The sequence below is a fragment of the Carassius auratus genome, chromosome 38 (assembly GCF_003368295.1).
Source record: "Carassius auratus strain Wakin chromosome 38, ASM336829v1, whole genome shotgun sequence".
Lineage (NCBI taxonomy): Eukaryota > Metazoa > Chordata > Actinopteri > Cypriniformes > Cyprinidae > Carassius > Carassius auratus.
The window spans coordinates 17,445,923-17,461,289 of NC_039280.1; the positions used below are offsets into that span (position 1 = coordinate 17,445,923).

Here is a 15,367-nt window from a genome sequence, read left to right on the forward strand (position 1 = left end):
ACATTACAGTAAGGTTGCTTACAGACTAACGGGGAAAATTTTTCTGAACATTTTTTTTAAAGGGATAGATTCTTAACTCAAAGCGTTGCAGTCTATCAGTTTTATAATGGCAGTCAATGGGCTGCATGGCTTTGAGAATAAAAAATAAATAAAAATACCAAACCATACCAAATGAAACCCTGCGCTCTTAAGTCACAAAACAACAGGTATTTATATCATTTTTTGATGCACCGCAATGTCCAACTGTCCTGAGCGCATTCACAACATCTGGTGCGTGACGTCAAATAAATTTGATAACTCCACGTTGTCTGATGATGTATCAAAATCTTCTTCCATTGTGATGATCTGTACTTCTTTAGATATATAATAATTTACAATATATAAAATATATTCAGATCATTGCAGTGCCAGTGAACACGTCCGCAATCCTCTGCACTGTGTAAGTATATGCGCGACAGATCGCTTCTGCACATGCGCCTACTATCATAGATATGTATAGAGGCCCTTTTCGACCACCCAGATATGTTGACGCATCCGCCATTTTGGACCGTATCGTGGCCCATAGACACAGTCACTAATGAGGCACCTACTTATATCCGTCTACTATGCCAGAGCACGTACACGCGTCACATGCCAGATGTTGTGAACGCACTCAAGATAGTGGGACATTGCGGTGCATCAACGGTAAAAAACGATATAAATACTGTTCAGTTTCTAGCACAGACTGATCGGTTCATGTCTTAAGACCTCGACGTATCGTCACGAGCCGCTGTGTTTAATTCGGTTTTGTCTGTGAATATTTTTTTACTCTCAAGTCCATGCAGCCTAATTATAAGACTGATAGATTTCTGCAACAGTTGAAGTTAAAAATCTTCGTTTGTGTTCTACTGAAGAAGCAGTCACCTACATCTTGGCTGTGAACAGATAAACATCAGATTTTCATTTTTGGGTGAACCATCCCTTTAATGTTCATTTCAACATTAGTAATTAAATTCAAAATATCTGTTAATATTATTTAATATGCCTAAGCTAACCTGAACTATATTTTAACAACAACTAAGATTAATAAATAAATGTAAAAAATATCTAATTGATAGTAACTTTAAGTAAATGCATTAGGTATTGTCAACTAATGGGGTCTTTAGTGTAAGGTTTTACAAAATATAAATAAAATTATAAAAATAAACAAATCAAGAGAATTATTATAGAGGAAACAGACTTTCTCGGGGCTTCAGGGCTTTCTTGATTTCCATTTGGAGAGCACTTTCCAATACTCAGTTGGTTGAAAATTGATCAACTTTAATCACACGTTACTCTTTCTCATTTTAATATATTGTATCAGCAGGGAATACAGTATGACCCATTATGAAGGTAAGGTGGGTTGCAGATGCTGTATCATATTGACTTCAAGGTACACACAGCCGGAGAGCTTCTGTATTTGTTGATATGACGTCTGTACTCAGAGTAAACAGTAGCACTAATGGACTGCATGTCAAATAAAGGGAAGCACTGAACCACTCAAATATATCAAACTTCCATCGTGTGTTACTTTAGTACTGTATGTATACAATTAAGCCATATTACTAAAAGAGCTTTTAATTTCAGGTTTGTGTGTAGCCATTTTCGCCAAGTGTTCAAACTGTAAAATATTTCAATGTGAGTATATGCTAAGTAAGTTTTATTCTTTGAGTACTTGCTTTATGATTTTTTTTTTTAAATGAAAATGCAATGTTTAACATATTTAACATTACAGTGATGCTTTTTTAAGCAGTATAGTGAGATGAATTTCATGCGATGATTTTTGTGATAGATAATTATACAATAACAACAGTATCCTTACGTGTAAATATAATTTATGTAATTTATTGTTGAAATGTATATTTGTTTTTTATTGTAATGTGTATTTTTATACAGATCCTTGTGTATTAAAGTTTTTAACTGTGTAATAGCTGAACACCATGTCTAAAACAATGCCATGATTAAATTTACTTTATGCAACACACTACATCCCTTTTAGCCCTGAATCACATAATGAAGACATAAACAGTGCCATAATGCATACTGACAGTTTTGAGCCCCGAAAAAAGAAAGAAAACGTTTGGCTTTGTCTTGTGACATTCTGAACTTGTGAATTTAATTAACCTACTTTATCTGTGCACTCTGAATACTGTAGTAAAAAGACATCAAGTGACCCCTGGTGGACAATTCAAAACAATGACAGTATGTGGATCTCAACCTTTTTTCTGGATACTCCCAACAGTGTGATATTTATGCACCATCATTGATTAACAGTATATAACCCAGTGTAACACCGGTGTTTAGCTGAAAAACATTTATTCACAAGTAAGTAGCAATACACCACTTAATTTCCAAGTCCTACTGACTTTCTAAAATGAGAGGAGAAGCATACAGAAGTTGTGCTTATCTGTTATGATTTGCTGAAATATGCTCTTCAATTCTTGGCGATAGAATCAAAATATTTCTCCAAGATCCTCTCGACTTCATCCTCTGTGTAGTCCTGGACTTGGAAGAGAGAGTTTGTGGACGCTCCTCTGATCATGGCAGACAGCACTGGAGGGAGGGAGGGAGGGAGGGAGGGAGATGAATAATACTGTATCTAGGTGGATATCTGTCTAAACACCTGCCGTGAATCTCATGAAACCTGTCAAAACCAGTGTCACGTGTGAAAGTCTTCATACCTTTTCCAGAAGAAGGTCTGAAGAGACAGAAAACCCTTTTGTTGAGTGCCACAGCTCGGCCGAGCTCATACCCCACTCCTAAAGACGGCTGTGTCACCTCCGCTACGATCACTGAGACGAGACCGAAAACAACACTGATACAACAGAACCAAGACAGTCAAGAGCAACTAAGGACCAGGTTAATGCTAAAAGGTTTCAAGTAAAAGACCTTCTATTGTAATTGTAAATCCTTCTTTAAGTTTTGGAATGTTTATTTTTTATGTAAATGTAAGAATACATAATTGCATTAGATGTTTTGAACATTCATAGTTTATCTTGTTAAGACACATTACCTGGAGATATAGAGAGAGACAACTCATATTTATATGCAAGTAGTTTGTCATAAAGACCTCACTGATTCTCAATGAAACAGAAATTCATATGACTTTTTGGCCATATACATATCAGCTCAGATGGGGCCTCTAAATTAAAAGTTATTTACTTGTTTTAGTTGTATTTATTTTTATTTATTTACTTATTTTAGTGTACTTATGAACATTATATATATATATATATTTTTTTTTTTTTCTTTCTTAATTTGTTTTATGCATAAGTGTTTTGTATCATATTTGATACATAGGGATTTTATGGTCAATATAGTATGGAATGAAATACATTTGGACTATTTCATGGCAGGGTAAATTATCAACATCAATGCACTTTGCCTCTTTAAATTACAGTATATAAAATATGAATCTCACAATGGTGGTTTTAATATGCTACAGTGACCCATGAAGTACTTATACCAGGAGGGCCACGGCTCTACACCTTCTTTGTTAGTTTCTATTGATCCTGAAGACCTTGATCAGCTGGATCAGGTGTGTTTAAACTGTGCAGAGCTGTGGCCCTCCAGGAACTGAGAAAACTGACACTGTAAATCACAATTAAAAATGAATATTACTACAGCGGATAACAAAATATAAAAGTTTCCATGAGGTTTTGGTGACTTTAGTGGAAGTATCTGCTCAAGTTCACACAGGTGTCCAGCAGAGAACCACATTCACTTCACTTGAAACCTTTACAAACAAAATGTATAAATGCCACTTGATTGAAAACGGTTGACTATATTATTAGTTCCAGAGGAACAACACGTTTAAATGCAATGTCAAAATTATGAACGTGTCATATGATCTCTCACCATCAGACTTCATCAGCCACTCCACATCTCGATCATGAATGGCTTTATCTCCATCCAAAGCCGCATCTTCACCTGGACAAGCAAAGTGTTCAGTGCTGACCTGCGATCATCTTTATAAAACACATAGTTCCTGTCCTTGATTCTGATTGGCTGAGCCGCATTCGCAGCTGTTGTAAATTACTCTACAAACAAACAGTGTGGCTCGAAAGTTTGGGCACCCCTTACAGAATCTTTGAAAATGTGAATAATCTTAAAAAAATAAGAGAGATCATACTAAATGCATGTTATTTTTTTATTTAGTACTGTCCTGAGTAAGATATTGTACATAAAAATTGTTTACATTTAGTACACAACACAAAAAAAAAAAAAAAACGCATTAAGAGCTGGGGGGTGAAAACTTTTAAACGCCAAATTTTTCTTATTTTGTTTAAATATAATTTTTTTCCATTTAGTTCTGCCCTTCGTAAGCAACAGAAGATAATTGTATGTTTTCCGGAACACAAATTAAGTACATTTACCAATTTACAATTTAATTTTACAATCATCCCCCAGCTCTAAATACATCTTGTTTCCTGGATATCTGAACCTTTTTTAATACCGGTAGTTGTGTTCGAGTGCCTCAATTGTCCTTAGTGTGAAAGGATAGATCTCAAAATCATAGTCACTGCTGAAAAGGGTTTACATATGTAGAAACTGCAGGACCTGAAGGATTTTTCTGAATAACATTTCTCAGTATAAGTTTGTTCAGAACAAACAAAGGACTCATGCACAACCATCACAAAATAGAAAGACAGTCGTGGATCATCAGGTAACAGCACACAGTATTAAGAACCAAGGCTTCCCAAACTTTCGAGCCCCACTGTACACTGTTTACTTCTGTGTGTTGCTCGGCAAGCATAACCGTTTCTGTGGAACTACAATATTGTTTGGCGGAAGAATAATGTTTTTAATACCATCACACTTCATTTGCTAGGTTTTATTTTTTGAAACCTTACTACGTAACGTTAACTGTTATGTGGAATAACCGTTTTATAGAAGCGTTTGAAGTTATTCACACACCAAACAATGCTACATGGATAGTTATTTAATAGGAATATTCTGAGAGCAGAAGTGAATCACCCTTTTCAGACAGACTACCAGAGCTCACGTGCTCCGTCAAAACCGTGCCATACTGCTGCAACTTCTTCACTATTCTCTGGTAAATATTCACGTCTTGTCTTCCTCCGCGGATGCTTCCGCAAAAATATATGTTCATACTTAGCTAATTTCTCGTTCTATTTGATAATAATACAAGAGTGGTTTTCTTCAACAGGAGCTCGCAGCTTTCACCGGAAAAAGCAAGGCGATCTGCAGCAGGTCATTTCCCGCTCAAACACACGTGACGTGGAAAAACGCCACCGTGACGTGTGTGTATGTGTGGCGACGTTCACACACGTCATAACTCATTATTGTAAAACATGTTTTCATTGATTATTAAAATTAACTCAAAATTATTTAATTATTAGACCTCGTAGATTAATTTCTTTACTTGTTTATTTATGAAATAATAAGAAACATGTAGAACAAGAGCAACATATCAAATGACAAACTATAATTTGCTAAATAAATAAAAAAAATACATTGTTTATGTTTAAGATGTATAACTCTTTAGTTTGTCATTTTAAAAATTGCTTTAATATACATTAAATGTAACCAAATCATTAGGTTCAAAATGAAAATCATACAAACGATTTACAAATCCGAATGACTGACTACATCTCTGCAGTTAGTTGCATTTATTTATTTATTTATTGATAAACAAGCACATAAAACAAACAGCACTCAACAATAATTACACAGACAGAGAACGAGAGATTAAAAGACAAGAAAACAACAAATCCATTAACTCATTAACTGATGGTTTTTTAATTAAAAGATTTTATATATTTTGTATTTTACTTATATATATATAGCATATATATACAGTTTATCAGAGGCAGGACAAAGCAGAATAAAAGCATGGATTCACGAACACAAATAGAAGAGAAGCTGATATTAAGGTTAAAATACATTTTTTAAAAATCAGAGATTACCAACAAAACAAAACTCGCTTATTTTTTAACATTCAGTCGCTTAGCACGTGACGCAATCAATGCGCAGTTGTGTTTCTGCGCAGTACCGGAAGCAAATGATAGCTCCCAGCTAAAGATACAGCTACTAAATATATTTGGATAAAAGAACTCCACAGAAGAAACGGGTAAGAGAAAATCATCTGAGATTATTTACAACAGGTTTCTTTGTGTGGTAAACAGTCGTATTCGTTAGTCAATATCCTGGAACAGGATTTTAATCGCAAGATTACTTTGTGACAGGTGGATGTTGACTCTGTACAACGCAAATTACTTATAGACATGTATAAAACACATATGTTGTAACACGTCAAGAGGCGGGCAGGGGTTTAACAGAACTGAAGGTCTCGCTGTGTCTGTTAGCTGCTGGTGAATGGAAGTGGCGAGGGCCGGAGAGATGGGTCCCGAGAGAATCTTACCGAAGCCCGAGGAGGAGCTGCAGGAGCGGGCCTCAGAGCCCTCGGAGCCCGCAGAGCCGGAGGACTGGAGCGGGGAGGACCTGGAGGAGGAGGGGGAGGAGGAGGACACTACTGGATACTACTACCAGCCTCTGAATCAAGACCCGGACGGGATAAACGGCTCACACACAGAGCCCGCGGACGAGGGGACCGCCGCAGAGCAGCTGCAGGACGTCCAGGACAGAATAGAGGTACAGGGAGGCTTTCTTTTTAACCAGGGTGGTTTACTCGCTGATTACTTTCATAAATGAACTGCTTGTCAACATCACGATCTTTTTTGCAGGCCATGGGTCTGTTCCTGCCACAGGCGCCTCCTCCTGACAGCGATGAAGAGGAGGATCCTGAAGGAGCTGCTGCCCAAAGAAGTCACGCGTCCATTCCTATGGATCCAGGTGAGGACAAGAGCAGACTTCACACTGGGGTCTCACACACACACACACACTGAGGCATGAGTTCTGTCAGTGAGGGACCAAAATATAGAACAAATCAGCTATTAAAAAGAAGAAAAAGCTTTTTGTTTAAAGTATCATGTAAATCATGTCATAACCGATCTTTAATATGCTATAATCCACGAAGATTTTAAAATATTGTAACATGATTTTCTTTTAAGCTGTTGTGAAAAATGATATACTTGTAAATCTGACTCTACTTGGTTGACTAATATTTTAAATGGCCATTATAAAGAATACAACTTAATGCTAGTAAAGTACACTAAATTGTTGAATTTAATTTAAGTAATACTAGCACTGTTTATAAAAAACTAATGCACAACCAAACTTGTTGAATTTAACAGAGTAATATTAGTTTTTTGTTAGTTTTTTTAAAATGCGCAATTGGAATAAACAAGGTGAAATGATGAAAGAACAAAAAACAGTAATATTTAATACAGAAAATGTGCTGTTTGAAATAACCGGTTGAATAATTAAACACCCAGTAAAGATTTAGTTTATAAGTTGACAAACAGATGATCCATGTTGTGGCCTTTCACTGTGTAGTATTAAAAATCTGTACCGTTTTCCTTAAATGTAAAATAAAACCCTAAAGTCAGTCCTGATAAAAGTTTAAGTAAGGCATCACATTATTCTGTATTTTGTTTTCTCTACCATAGATTATATTAAGTGTTTTTAAAGATATAAAATGATCAGTAGATGACAGCAAAGGTAAACTAAAGACAAAATAAGCATGCACAATAAAATACCCATTAACTTATACCAACAAAGATACATTTAAAATAATAATAAAGCTCTAATATCTACCAACATTTACTAGTTGATATTAGCATTATAAAATGTGTTAACAATTAGTGCTGTCGAACAATTAATCGCATTCAAAATAAAAGTTTTTGTTTACATGTTTGTGCACCATTTATATTTATTAAGTATACATAAACACACACATATAGCATCTATTTAGAAAATATTTACATGTATATATTTATATTCATACAAATTATATCACATATAAATATATTCAATATAAAAATGTAAAATATTTTTCTTAAATGCATGTATGTGTATTTATATACACAGTACACAAACAGATATTATGTAAACATTTTTTTTTTTTTTTTTAAGCGATTGTTTAACAACTTATTAGGTAGGTACCAGTATATGTTAGATATTTAATAGTTTCTCTTTCACAGATCACGTTGAGCTGGTGAAAAGGACCATGGCGGCAATAAATTTGCCGACTCTGGGAATCCCTGCCTGGGCCCAGGAGATCTCTGATGACCAGTGGAAGGACATGGTCCAGCAGACGCTTCAGTCCAGACAGAGCTCTGCAGGCCTGAGACTGGAACGCAAGTGAAACCCTTTCAAGAGCCTCATCTCACCTACTGCACAAACATGAAACGGAGCTTCTGACATCGCACACAAATCAAAGGGCATTCATCACTTTAGTTGTGGTTTATTCAAACCGTGGACTGAAATTGAATTGCTTGCTTTTAATTGCTTTGAACCGATGCACAGCCAGTGTCCAGTTGATGCAGAACTGTCCTAAAAACATCCCAAATGCTTTTCAACCCAGTTGTATTAATGATGCAGAGTGTTCTTTTGCTTTCTTTTTATTTTGTAAAGTGAAGAATTTAGCTAAACTTAGTGGTTGCTTTTGTATGACTGTATACACATGTAATGGTGCATCTCTGTAATACTCACATCTCCATTAATCTGACTGTTGTTGATACCTGTGCAATGAGTGACTGATCCTTTATATTTCTCACACGGCCGGAGCAACACAAACGGCCGTCACATCTTTTGTGTTTCTTTATTTTTGTTCTGTACATACATGAACATCTGTACAAAATATGACTTTCATACTATGTAATGCTCAACCTAATTAAAGTACAACATATGTACATATGACCTGGAAAGCAGCTTGAGATTAGTGTCAGACTTGGGAAGGAGGGAAAGGGACGGATGAGTGTGGAGAGACCCATACGTTCTTAGTTTCTTGCTGCTGCCGGACAAGCTGAACACGGCCCCATCCGCCTGTCAAGCTGCACTGAGAAAGGAAGCATGATGCGTTCAAGAGTGAAGTTGCCTCTGATTGTTTCTGGAATGTTTTGGTCGATTATTTAGAGGCAACAAAGTTGGCAATTCATGCTCTTGATTGCACGGATAGGTCATACGCTGATAGGCGGAGATAAAACACTTCAAACAGCTAATGATTTAGAGACTTCACCTCTTCACTCCATACTAATAGGCTGTAAAAGCACAAGTTTGGAGCGATAGAAGAAGTGTAGCAGCGTGAATGCACAGCAAGTGGACATCTGGGTGAATTACAGCGAGACCTTTGAGCTAAAAATGCGAAGCCGTTTTGCATTGTCCAGCAGCCAGTGCGAGGAGTTAGTGTTCCCTCACTATTGGAATGATCAAAGTGACAACAGAGAGGGGACATCATGCATCAGAATGAAGTCGATCAAGCAAACAGAATGAAAGAAAAGATGAACTTAGGGCAGGAAGAGGGTATGGGGTGGGCAAGGAAGCAATCATAAGCAGTATACATGACAATATACAGTACACAAGTATTTGCGACAGCAACTGCAGACTGTCGGTTTTCCATATATAAAGCCTGGACAGGTAAGCGAGTTTCTTTTCTCTGCAAGTATATAGTCCTACCAGGAGGATTGTATAGCGCTTGATCGTACACTAGACCAGTGCAAGTCCTCCATTCTGTTCTAACTCCTGGAAAAAAAATATTGCTTAGGCTAAAGTGAAGAAAAAAAAAAAAAACATGATTTTTGTCATGACAGTAGTTCCCGAGCCTTTTTAAAGACTCGACGGGAGTTTGTTTTTCATTCTTGTCTAGTTTTCATACATCACAGAAACCTATGAAGACAAACCAAGACACCTTGCTGACGCTAGGCGGTGAAAAATAAAGGACGTTTCGTGCTGATGGGTATCGGTTAAAGAAATAAAAACACAGATTGGTGCATGCGTTTAAAGCACATTCTTGTCTTTTCCGCTACTAACGTTACTTTTACAGCATTTTCATCAAGCGCTCTGCTGGTGGTGTGTATAGAGATGATTGCTTAAATCTCCCTTTTTCTTGTTTCTGACAATCATTAACTCAATCACTGGGAAAACAGCAAACGGATGACGTTGAACTCTTCAGCCTCTGCCTCTTTAATATGTGGCCGTGAACTCAAAAATGACTTCTTCAGATGACTACCTGAAGCTTTTACAGCACAGGCCACTACCGAGAAACTATTTCAGGTGTATATCTAGGAAAGCATCTGAAATTGATGGGCATATCTCCAATTTGCATTTATTTCATAAAGCTTCTTAGTAAGGAACAAGTTGCTCCATGTAGTTTTTTGTTTGAATGTCAAGAATAGCCCCCACACGGGTCACAGTCTTGTTACTCCGTCTTAAGTAACATGATTCACTTAGTTAAGTGTGGCTCCTTCATTGCAAACAGATTCACAGCAGCAGTGAACTGGAGTACAGGAGAAGCTCTCAAGCAGGGGTAAGAACGGGACGGAAGCATGCGGACAAATGGAGACGGCATAAATTGGGCAAAATGAAGTGGAGTGTGGAGAAAAAACAAAGCAGGAGAAGAGCATACTTTGATTATTTGTAACCCACACTGCTTTCTAACAGATTCAGCTGGATGTGAGGATCAGCAGCCATGGGTTTGTGAAGACTTTGGAAAGCGTTTGTGCGCACATAGGGGGTGGGACAGAGTTCAGGGGGGCTCTCTACTGCTCTGCGGGCTGGATTTTTACAGACGGGGCTCTCCAACAGTGAGGGAGGAAGAGTATAGATAGAGGCAGAGGAATAGAGAGGTGGGTCACAGCAGGCGATGATTTTGGACCAAGATGAGAGGGGCGCGGTGGAGGGTGGCGGTGCTCCCCGGTCAGAGGGCTTCCTGGTTGGCCGTCAGATACTCTTCCGCTCGCTTGTGAGCTTCCAGGGCTTTTATAGTATACACGTCCTGCGGCAGCTCAGACTTTCGCCTCATCAAAACTTTATCTTTCTTGATTTCTTTTACCCCCTGGAAAGAGAACGGTTAAATTACTGAGACAGTGCACCTCGCAGCTAGACTAGAGACCAAAGTATACTTCAGTTTTGACATTCAGCAGAACACATCGTTTTTAAGCCTTTCCCTTTAACACTGATTTGATGCTGCTGGACTGAAAAGCAAACATTAAATTAAAATTAGCTGTAGTTTATTTTACACAACGTTAGTTATTAAAGCAGCAAGTTGATTTTTTTACTTTATTAGGTCCAGAAAAGCATGTGTTGCACTAGGTAGTAGGGCTGCACGATGTGTCGTTTAAGCATCGATATCACGATGTACAAATCCACGATAAGTCACATCGCATCAAATCGTCGTAGTTGATCCGTTATTCATTAACTGTACGGGCCAGCTGCTCCCCGGCCCATGACGAATGTGATTCGCAGATTAATTGCACAGCTTAGCCTTCATAGAGTGAAAGTTTATCATTTGCATGTGTTTTTAAGTCCTGTCGGTTTAACACATAGACAGTAAAAGAAATGGACACAGCGACACCATTGGATTCAATGGAGAAAAATGAAGTAAATTAGAAGCAAGCACTTCCTGGGGGTCGGGCGTACTGCGCAGACTCAAACTGAGCTTGATGACGTAAATGTCACGTGAGCAACCTGTAAGTCTCTTAACCGCTGTGCCAAGAGAAATCTGAATCACCCACCAAATCTTCCACCGAAGGCGAGCGTGAACAGGAGCACATTTTGGTAAGTACTCTGATTAATCATCTCCCTTGACTTTATGCCTCCACGTCCCCCCGATAGCCTCATAGATAGTAAAAGATTGCCTGCGAGCTTCTCCTCATGTCCATACAGTAATTTCTCTACTGTTCGACAGAGAGTCGCTGGTTAAGACGCAATCGTTAGCCTATTTTTTACAAAAACTGCTTCTATGGTAACATAACATAAGATACAAGGTAATGGAGCCTTTTATACATTTTTGTGTTTCTTCAGAAATAATTAATGGACAAATGGAGTCTTTAAATACCTCAAATGTAAAGTTATTCGCTGTCAAAGTGAAGCCAAAATGAATGGGAGTCAATGGAATGCTAACAGCAGGTGGGGGTCCGCTAGCCAATGGCGGCACCCAGGGGTGCTTCAAAAAATATGAAACCCTGCCCCCCTGGTTTAACAGGGCAGAGAGAGAGAGAGAGAGAGAGAGAGAGAGAGAGAGAGGGCCCCGGCCGCACGCGCGCGCTCACCTTCACCGTCTTCAAACAACACGAGCGATGTTAAAATATTTCAATGTCATTTTTTCCCAATATCGTGCAGCCCTAATAGGTAGCCTACACCAAACGTTAAGAAATGAGTTCGGCACCGACGCTGTGCAACAAACGTTCATGTTGACACACATTAGTCCAGGGTTACGTGTTTGATTGTACCTGTGTGGCTTCTGTTTCCACAGTCTTCTTCAGCAGCTGGATGTCCTCGACTGTTGGGGTCTCTGTCTCCATTGAGTACAGGGGCATCCCTCCTTCATTATACATCATATACTGCACACACACAAACATGTCCTCAGTTCACACCTGAACATACATCTGTACCCAATATTTTGTTTGTAACTGCACTGATACAGAATTGTGTTTTATGAAGGCCTTGGATATGGATCATCCAAAAATAAATTAGCGTTACTGTTTCGAGTCATTTTACATAATGTTTTATGTAGATTATTCATTATTAATATTCTTTTTGTTTGCATCCATAACATCACAAATATATGTATATATTGAAAAAAAAAAAAAAAGATCAGATGAGGTAAAGCACCTTTCAAAGTATCTAATTTACTGAATTTTGCCAAAACAGACATAACTGTATGGTTATTAAAATTTAAACCATTTATGCTGAGTTTCCCAGTAAAACTGTGATACTGAATTACTGAATTACAGCCTACACCTAAACCCAGCTTGGTAGAAAAGATGAAAGTAACAAAGAGTAAGATGAATGCATAACTATTATGTTTAGATAGATGACTCACCTCCTCTTGAGCCAGACCGGGCCGCAGCTGAATCTTTGTACTCTGTGAAAATCCAAAACGTATAGCTGACAAACACACATTGACAGGATCCCTCATCACATCTGATTTAACTCTGGGCTCTTTTAGTGTTTACCCTCAAGAGCACACTGGTGACTCGAGAGAGAGATGAGCTGTGGTAATTACACTCTTCAGGAGTAGTTTGCAGTTAATGCAGTCTAATTACGTGAAGCAAAAAGAGAGAAAGAGAAAACAAGTTCCCCCTTATACTTATCAGTAATTAAGGGAAACCTGGCTGTTTTAGCTAGACACAATGCTTTGGGAATAAAGTTAATATCTAAACCACTAGCAATATTTAAGCTTGTGCATCTGATAACATTAATTTCTTTAATGTTTTTAATAAATATATCCATACACGTATGACTTCAGTGAGTCCGTGTCCGTGTCCTATTTGTTTGTCTTTATATGTACACGACTGTTTAAAAGTTTGCAGTTGTAAAGATTTAAAAAAAAAATTTTTTATTCGAATATATATTTTAAAAAGGAATTTATTCTCGTGATGCATCACTCCAGTTTTCAGTATCACATGATCCTTCAGAAATTATTATGATATGCTAAAGTAACATCATCAATGCAGAAAACAATAAATTTTTGTGAAAACGGTGATAGTTATTCATTTGATGAAGCAGTGAAACTCTGTAACATTACAAAGTCTTTACTCTCACTTTGATTTATTCAACTGAATAAAAGTATCATAAAAAATAAACTAAACTTATAACTTTTGATAGCTAGCTGTGTTTACCTGTGGGTTCTGCTTTGCTAGCGCCTCAATTTTATGCCACATTTCTTCCCGCTCCTTTAGCTTGTACTTCTCTCTGAGAATAACAGTAAAACAACAAAGAGTTTAGGAAACGTCTGAGAAAACCACTATGTACTTGCTTAGAAAATGTTTACAGAAATTTGAGCAAAACAAAGACAACTGCTTATTTAGACATTATTACTATGAGAAATAAATGATAACTGCTGACAAGTATCATGGGAGAGCAACACAAACTCCCTCCCCTCGTTCACTTACTTCTGCTTCTCAGCCTTGTACTGCTGAGTGCAGTCATCAAACAGCTTCTGGTTCATCTCCATAAAGAGCTTCAGAGCATTGTAGATGAGCCCATGGATTGTCCTGCAGGACCAAACACAGCTCTGTTAGTCCAGACATTTGAACAGAATGCTCCTCTCTTCTGGTGTTTTGAATATGATCTGTCTTAATGTAAAATCAGGCTGTGATGGTTCCAGAAGGGAAGTTAGTGTCTGTACTTGTTCCAGTGGCTCTTGGAGTTCTTGTAGAGAGCGGGAAACATGATGGGGAGGATCTTGGCGGCATTGTCACTGATCAGGCTCATGATGTACTCATTGTTCCAGTAATACAATGCTCTTTCAGCAACCTACAGCACACATGACCATTACATTCAGTTGAAGTCAAAAGTTAGCATCGTGTCATATCATATAGTCCAGATATTCAGGCAAAATAAGAAAAATTTACACATTTTCATTCTGTTTGAATGGTTTTTTGTTGTTGTTTTTTTGTCCTCTGTGTGAAAAGATGGATCTAAGAATCACACAGTCATTGTTGGAAAGGGATCAAATACACAAGACATTTGTGGGACCTGAAGGATTTTTCTGAAGAACAGCAGGAAGTTTAACTGTTCAAGACAAACAAGGGACTCGTGAACATCTATCACTAAACAAAACTATCACTGTGGATCAAGTAACAACACAGTATTAAAGGGATACTCCACCCCAAAATGAAAATTTTCTCACTTACCCCCACGTCATTTCAAAACTCGTAAAATCTAAGTTCGTCTTTGGAAAACAATTCAAGATATTTTGGATGAAAATCGTGTCCTCTGTGTCTCTTCATAACCGTAGCATCATTTTTGAGAACATGAGCCGAACACAGGCAGCTTACGCTCTTCTGTGTCAGACACGTCACAAGGATGCACTGTTTTCTTTCAAATCAAAGCATAAATACACGCAGAAAACGTATCCTTGTGTCACGACTGACACAGAAGAGCATAAGCTGCCTGTTTTTAGCTCATGTTCTCCAAAATTGTGCTTTGGCGATGAAGAGACACAGAGGAACTGAATTGTTGAATAAAGTTGTTATTTTGGTTTTCTTTGCAAACAGAAAGTATTCTTTTTGCTTCATAACGTTACGGTTGAACCACTGATGTCTGTCATACTTTTCTGGACCTTGACAGTGTAAGTTACTTGGCAGTGAATGGGACAGTCACAAACCTCCCGGTTTTGATCCAAAATATCTCAAATTGTGTTTAAGTGTTAAGCTTTTAAGGGTTTGGAACGACATGAGGGTAAGTATCCCTTTAAGAATCCAGGGGATGTAAACTTTTGAACGGGGTCATTTTTATAATTTAAATTATTAATCTTTCC

At 37.7% G+C, this 15,367-nt stretch overlaps 3 protein-coding genes across 4 annotated transcripts in view; 1 reads left to right on the plus strand and 2 right to left on the minus strand.

Annotated features, from left to right (window-relative positions):
* Positions 1-1,306: 1,306 nt before the first annotated feature.
* Positions 1,307-5,264, minus strand: dnph1 (2'-deoxynucleoside 5'-phosphate N-hydrolase 1). The gene is made up of 4 exons (XM_026224541.1): positions 4,996-5,264; positions 3,877-3,948; positions 2,700-2,810; positions 1,307-2,571 (listed from the first exon to the last, which is right to left on the minus strand). The coding sequence occupies exons 1-4, from the start codon at positions 5,129-5,131 to the stop codon at positions 2,453-2,455; spliced, it is 438 nt and encodes a 145-aa protein (XP_026080326.1). The 5' UTR covers positions 5,132-5,264; the 3' UTR covers positions 1,307-2,452.
* Positions 5,265-5,971: 707 nt separating this feature from the next.
* Positions 5,972-8,800, plus strand: mea1 (male-enhanced antigen 1). The gene is made up of 4 exons (XM_026224539.1): positions 5,972-6,112; positions 6,348-6,633; positions 6,726-6,834; positions 8,085-8,800. Exons 2-4 carry the CDS (start codon positions 6,358-6,360, stop codon positions 8,246-8,248), a joined length of 549 nt encoding a protein of 182 aa, XP_026080324.1. The 5' UTR covers positions 5,972-6,112; positions 6,348-6,357; the 3' UTR covers positions 8,249-8,800.
* ppp2r5d (protein phosphatase 2, regulatory subunit B', delta) overlaps positions 8,691-15,367 on the minus strand; it is a 29,677-nt gene continuing 23,000 nt past the window's right edge. The window contains exons 12-17 of one of the 2 annotated variants that reach the window (XM_026224523.1): positions 14,234-14,361; positions 13,998-14,099; positions 13,725-13,797; positions 12,926-12,967; positions 12,333-12,443; positions 8,691-10,936 (exon numbers count right to left, since the gene is read on the minus strand). In XM_026224523.1, coding sequence (XP_026080308.1) covers positions 10,799-10,936; positions 12,333-12,443; positions 12,926-12,967; positions 13,725-13,797; positions 13,998-14,099; positions 14,234-14,361 — 594 coding nt within the window. In that variant the 3' untranslated portion in view covers positions 8,691-10,798. The remainder of the gene's footprint in view (positions 10,937-12,332; positions 12,444-12,925; positions 12,968-13,724; positions 13,798-13,997; positions 14,100-14,233; positions 14,362-15,367) is intronic. The other variant, XM_026224524.1, reaches the window with a different exon arrangement.

Coding starts and splice junctions, on each gene's coding strand:
- mea1 (XM_026224539.1), top strand. CDS start 6,358: ATGGAAGTGGCGAGGGCCGGAGAGATGGGTCCCGAGAGAATCTTACCG. Junction 6,634..6,725: donor ACGTCCAGGACAGAATAGAG/GTACAGGGAGGC, acceptor TCTTTTTTGCAG/GCCATGGGTCTGTTCCTGCC. Junction 6,835..8,084: donor GTCCATTCCTATGGATCCAG/GTGAGGACAAGA, acceptor TCTCTTTCACAG/ATCACGTTGAGCTGGTGAAA.
- dnph1 (XM_026224541.1), bottom strand. CDS start 5,131: ATGAACATATATTTTTGCGGAAGCATCCGCGGAGGAAGACAAGACGTG. Junction 2,811..3,876: donor GTGGCTGATGAAGTCTGATG/GTGAGAGATCAT, acceptor GTCTCGTCTCAG/TGATCGTAGCGGAGGTGACA. Junction 2,572..2,699: donor CAGACCTTCTTCTGGAAAAG/GTATGAAGACTT, acceptor CCCTCCCTCCAG/TGCTGTCTGCCATGATCAGA.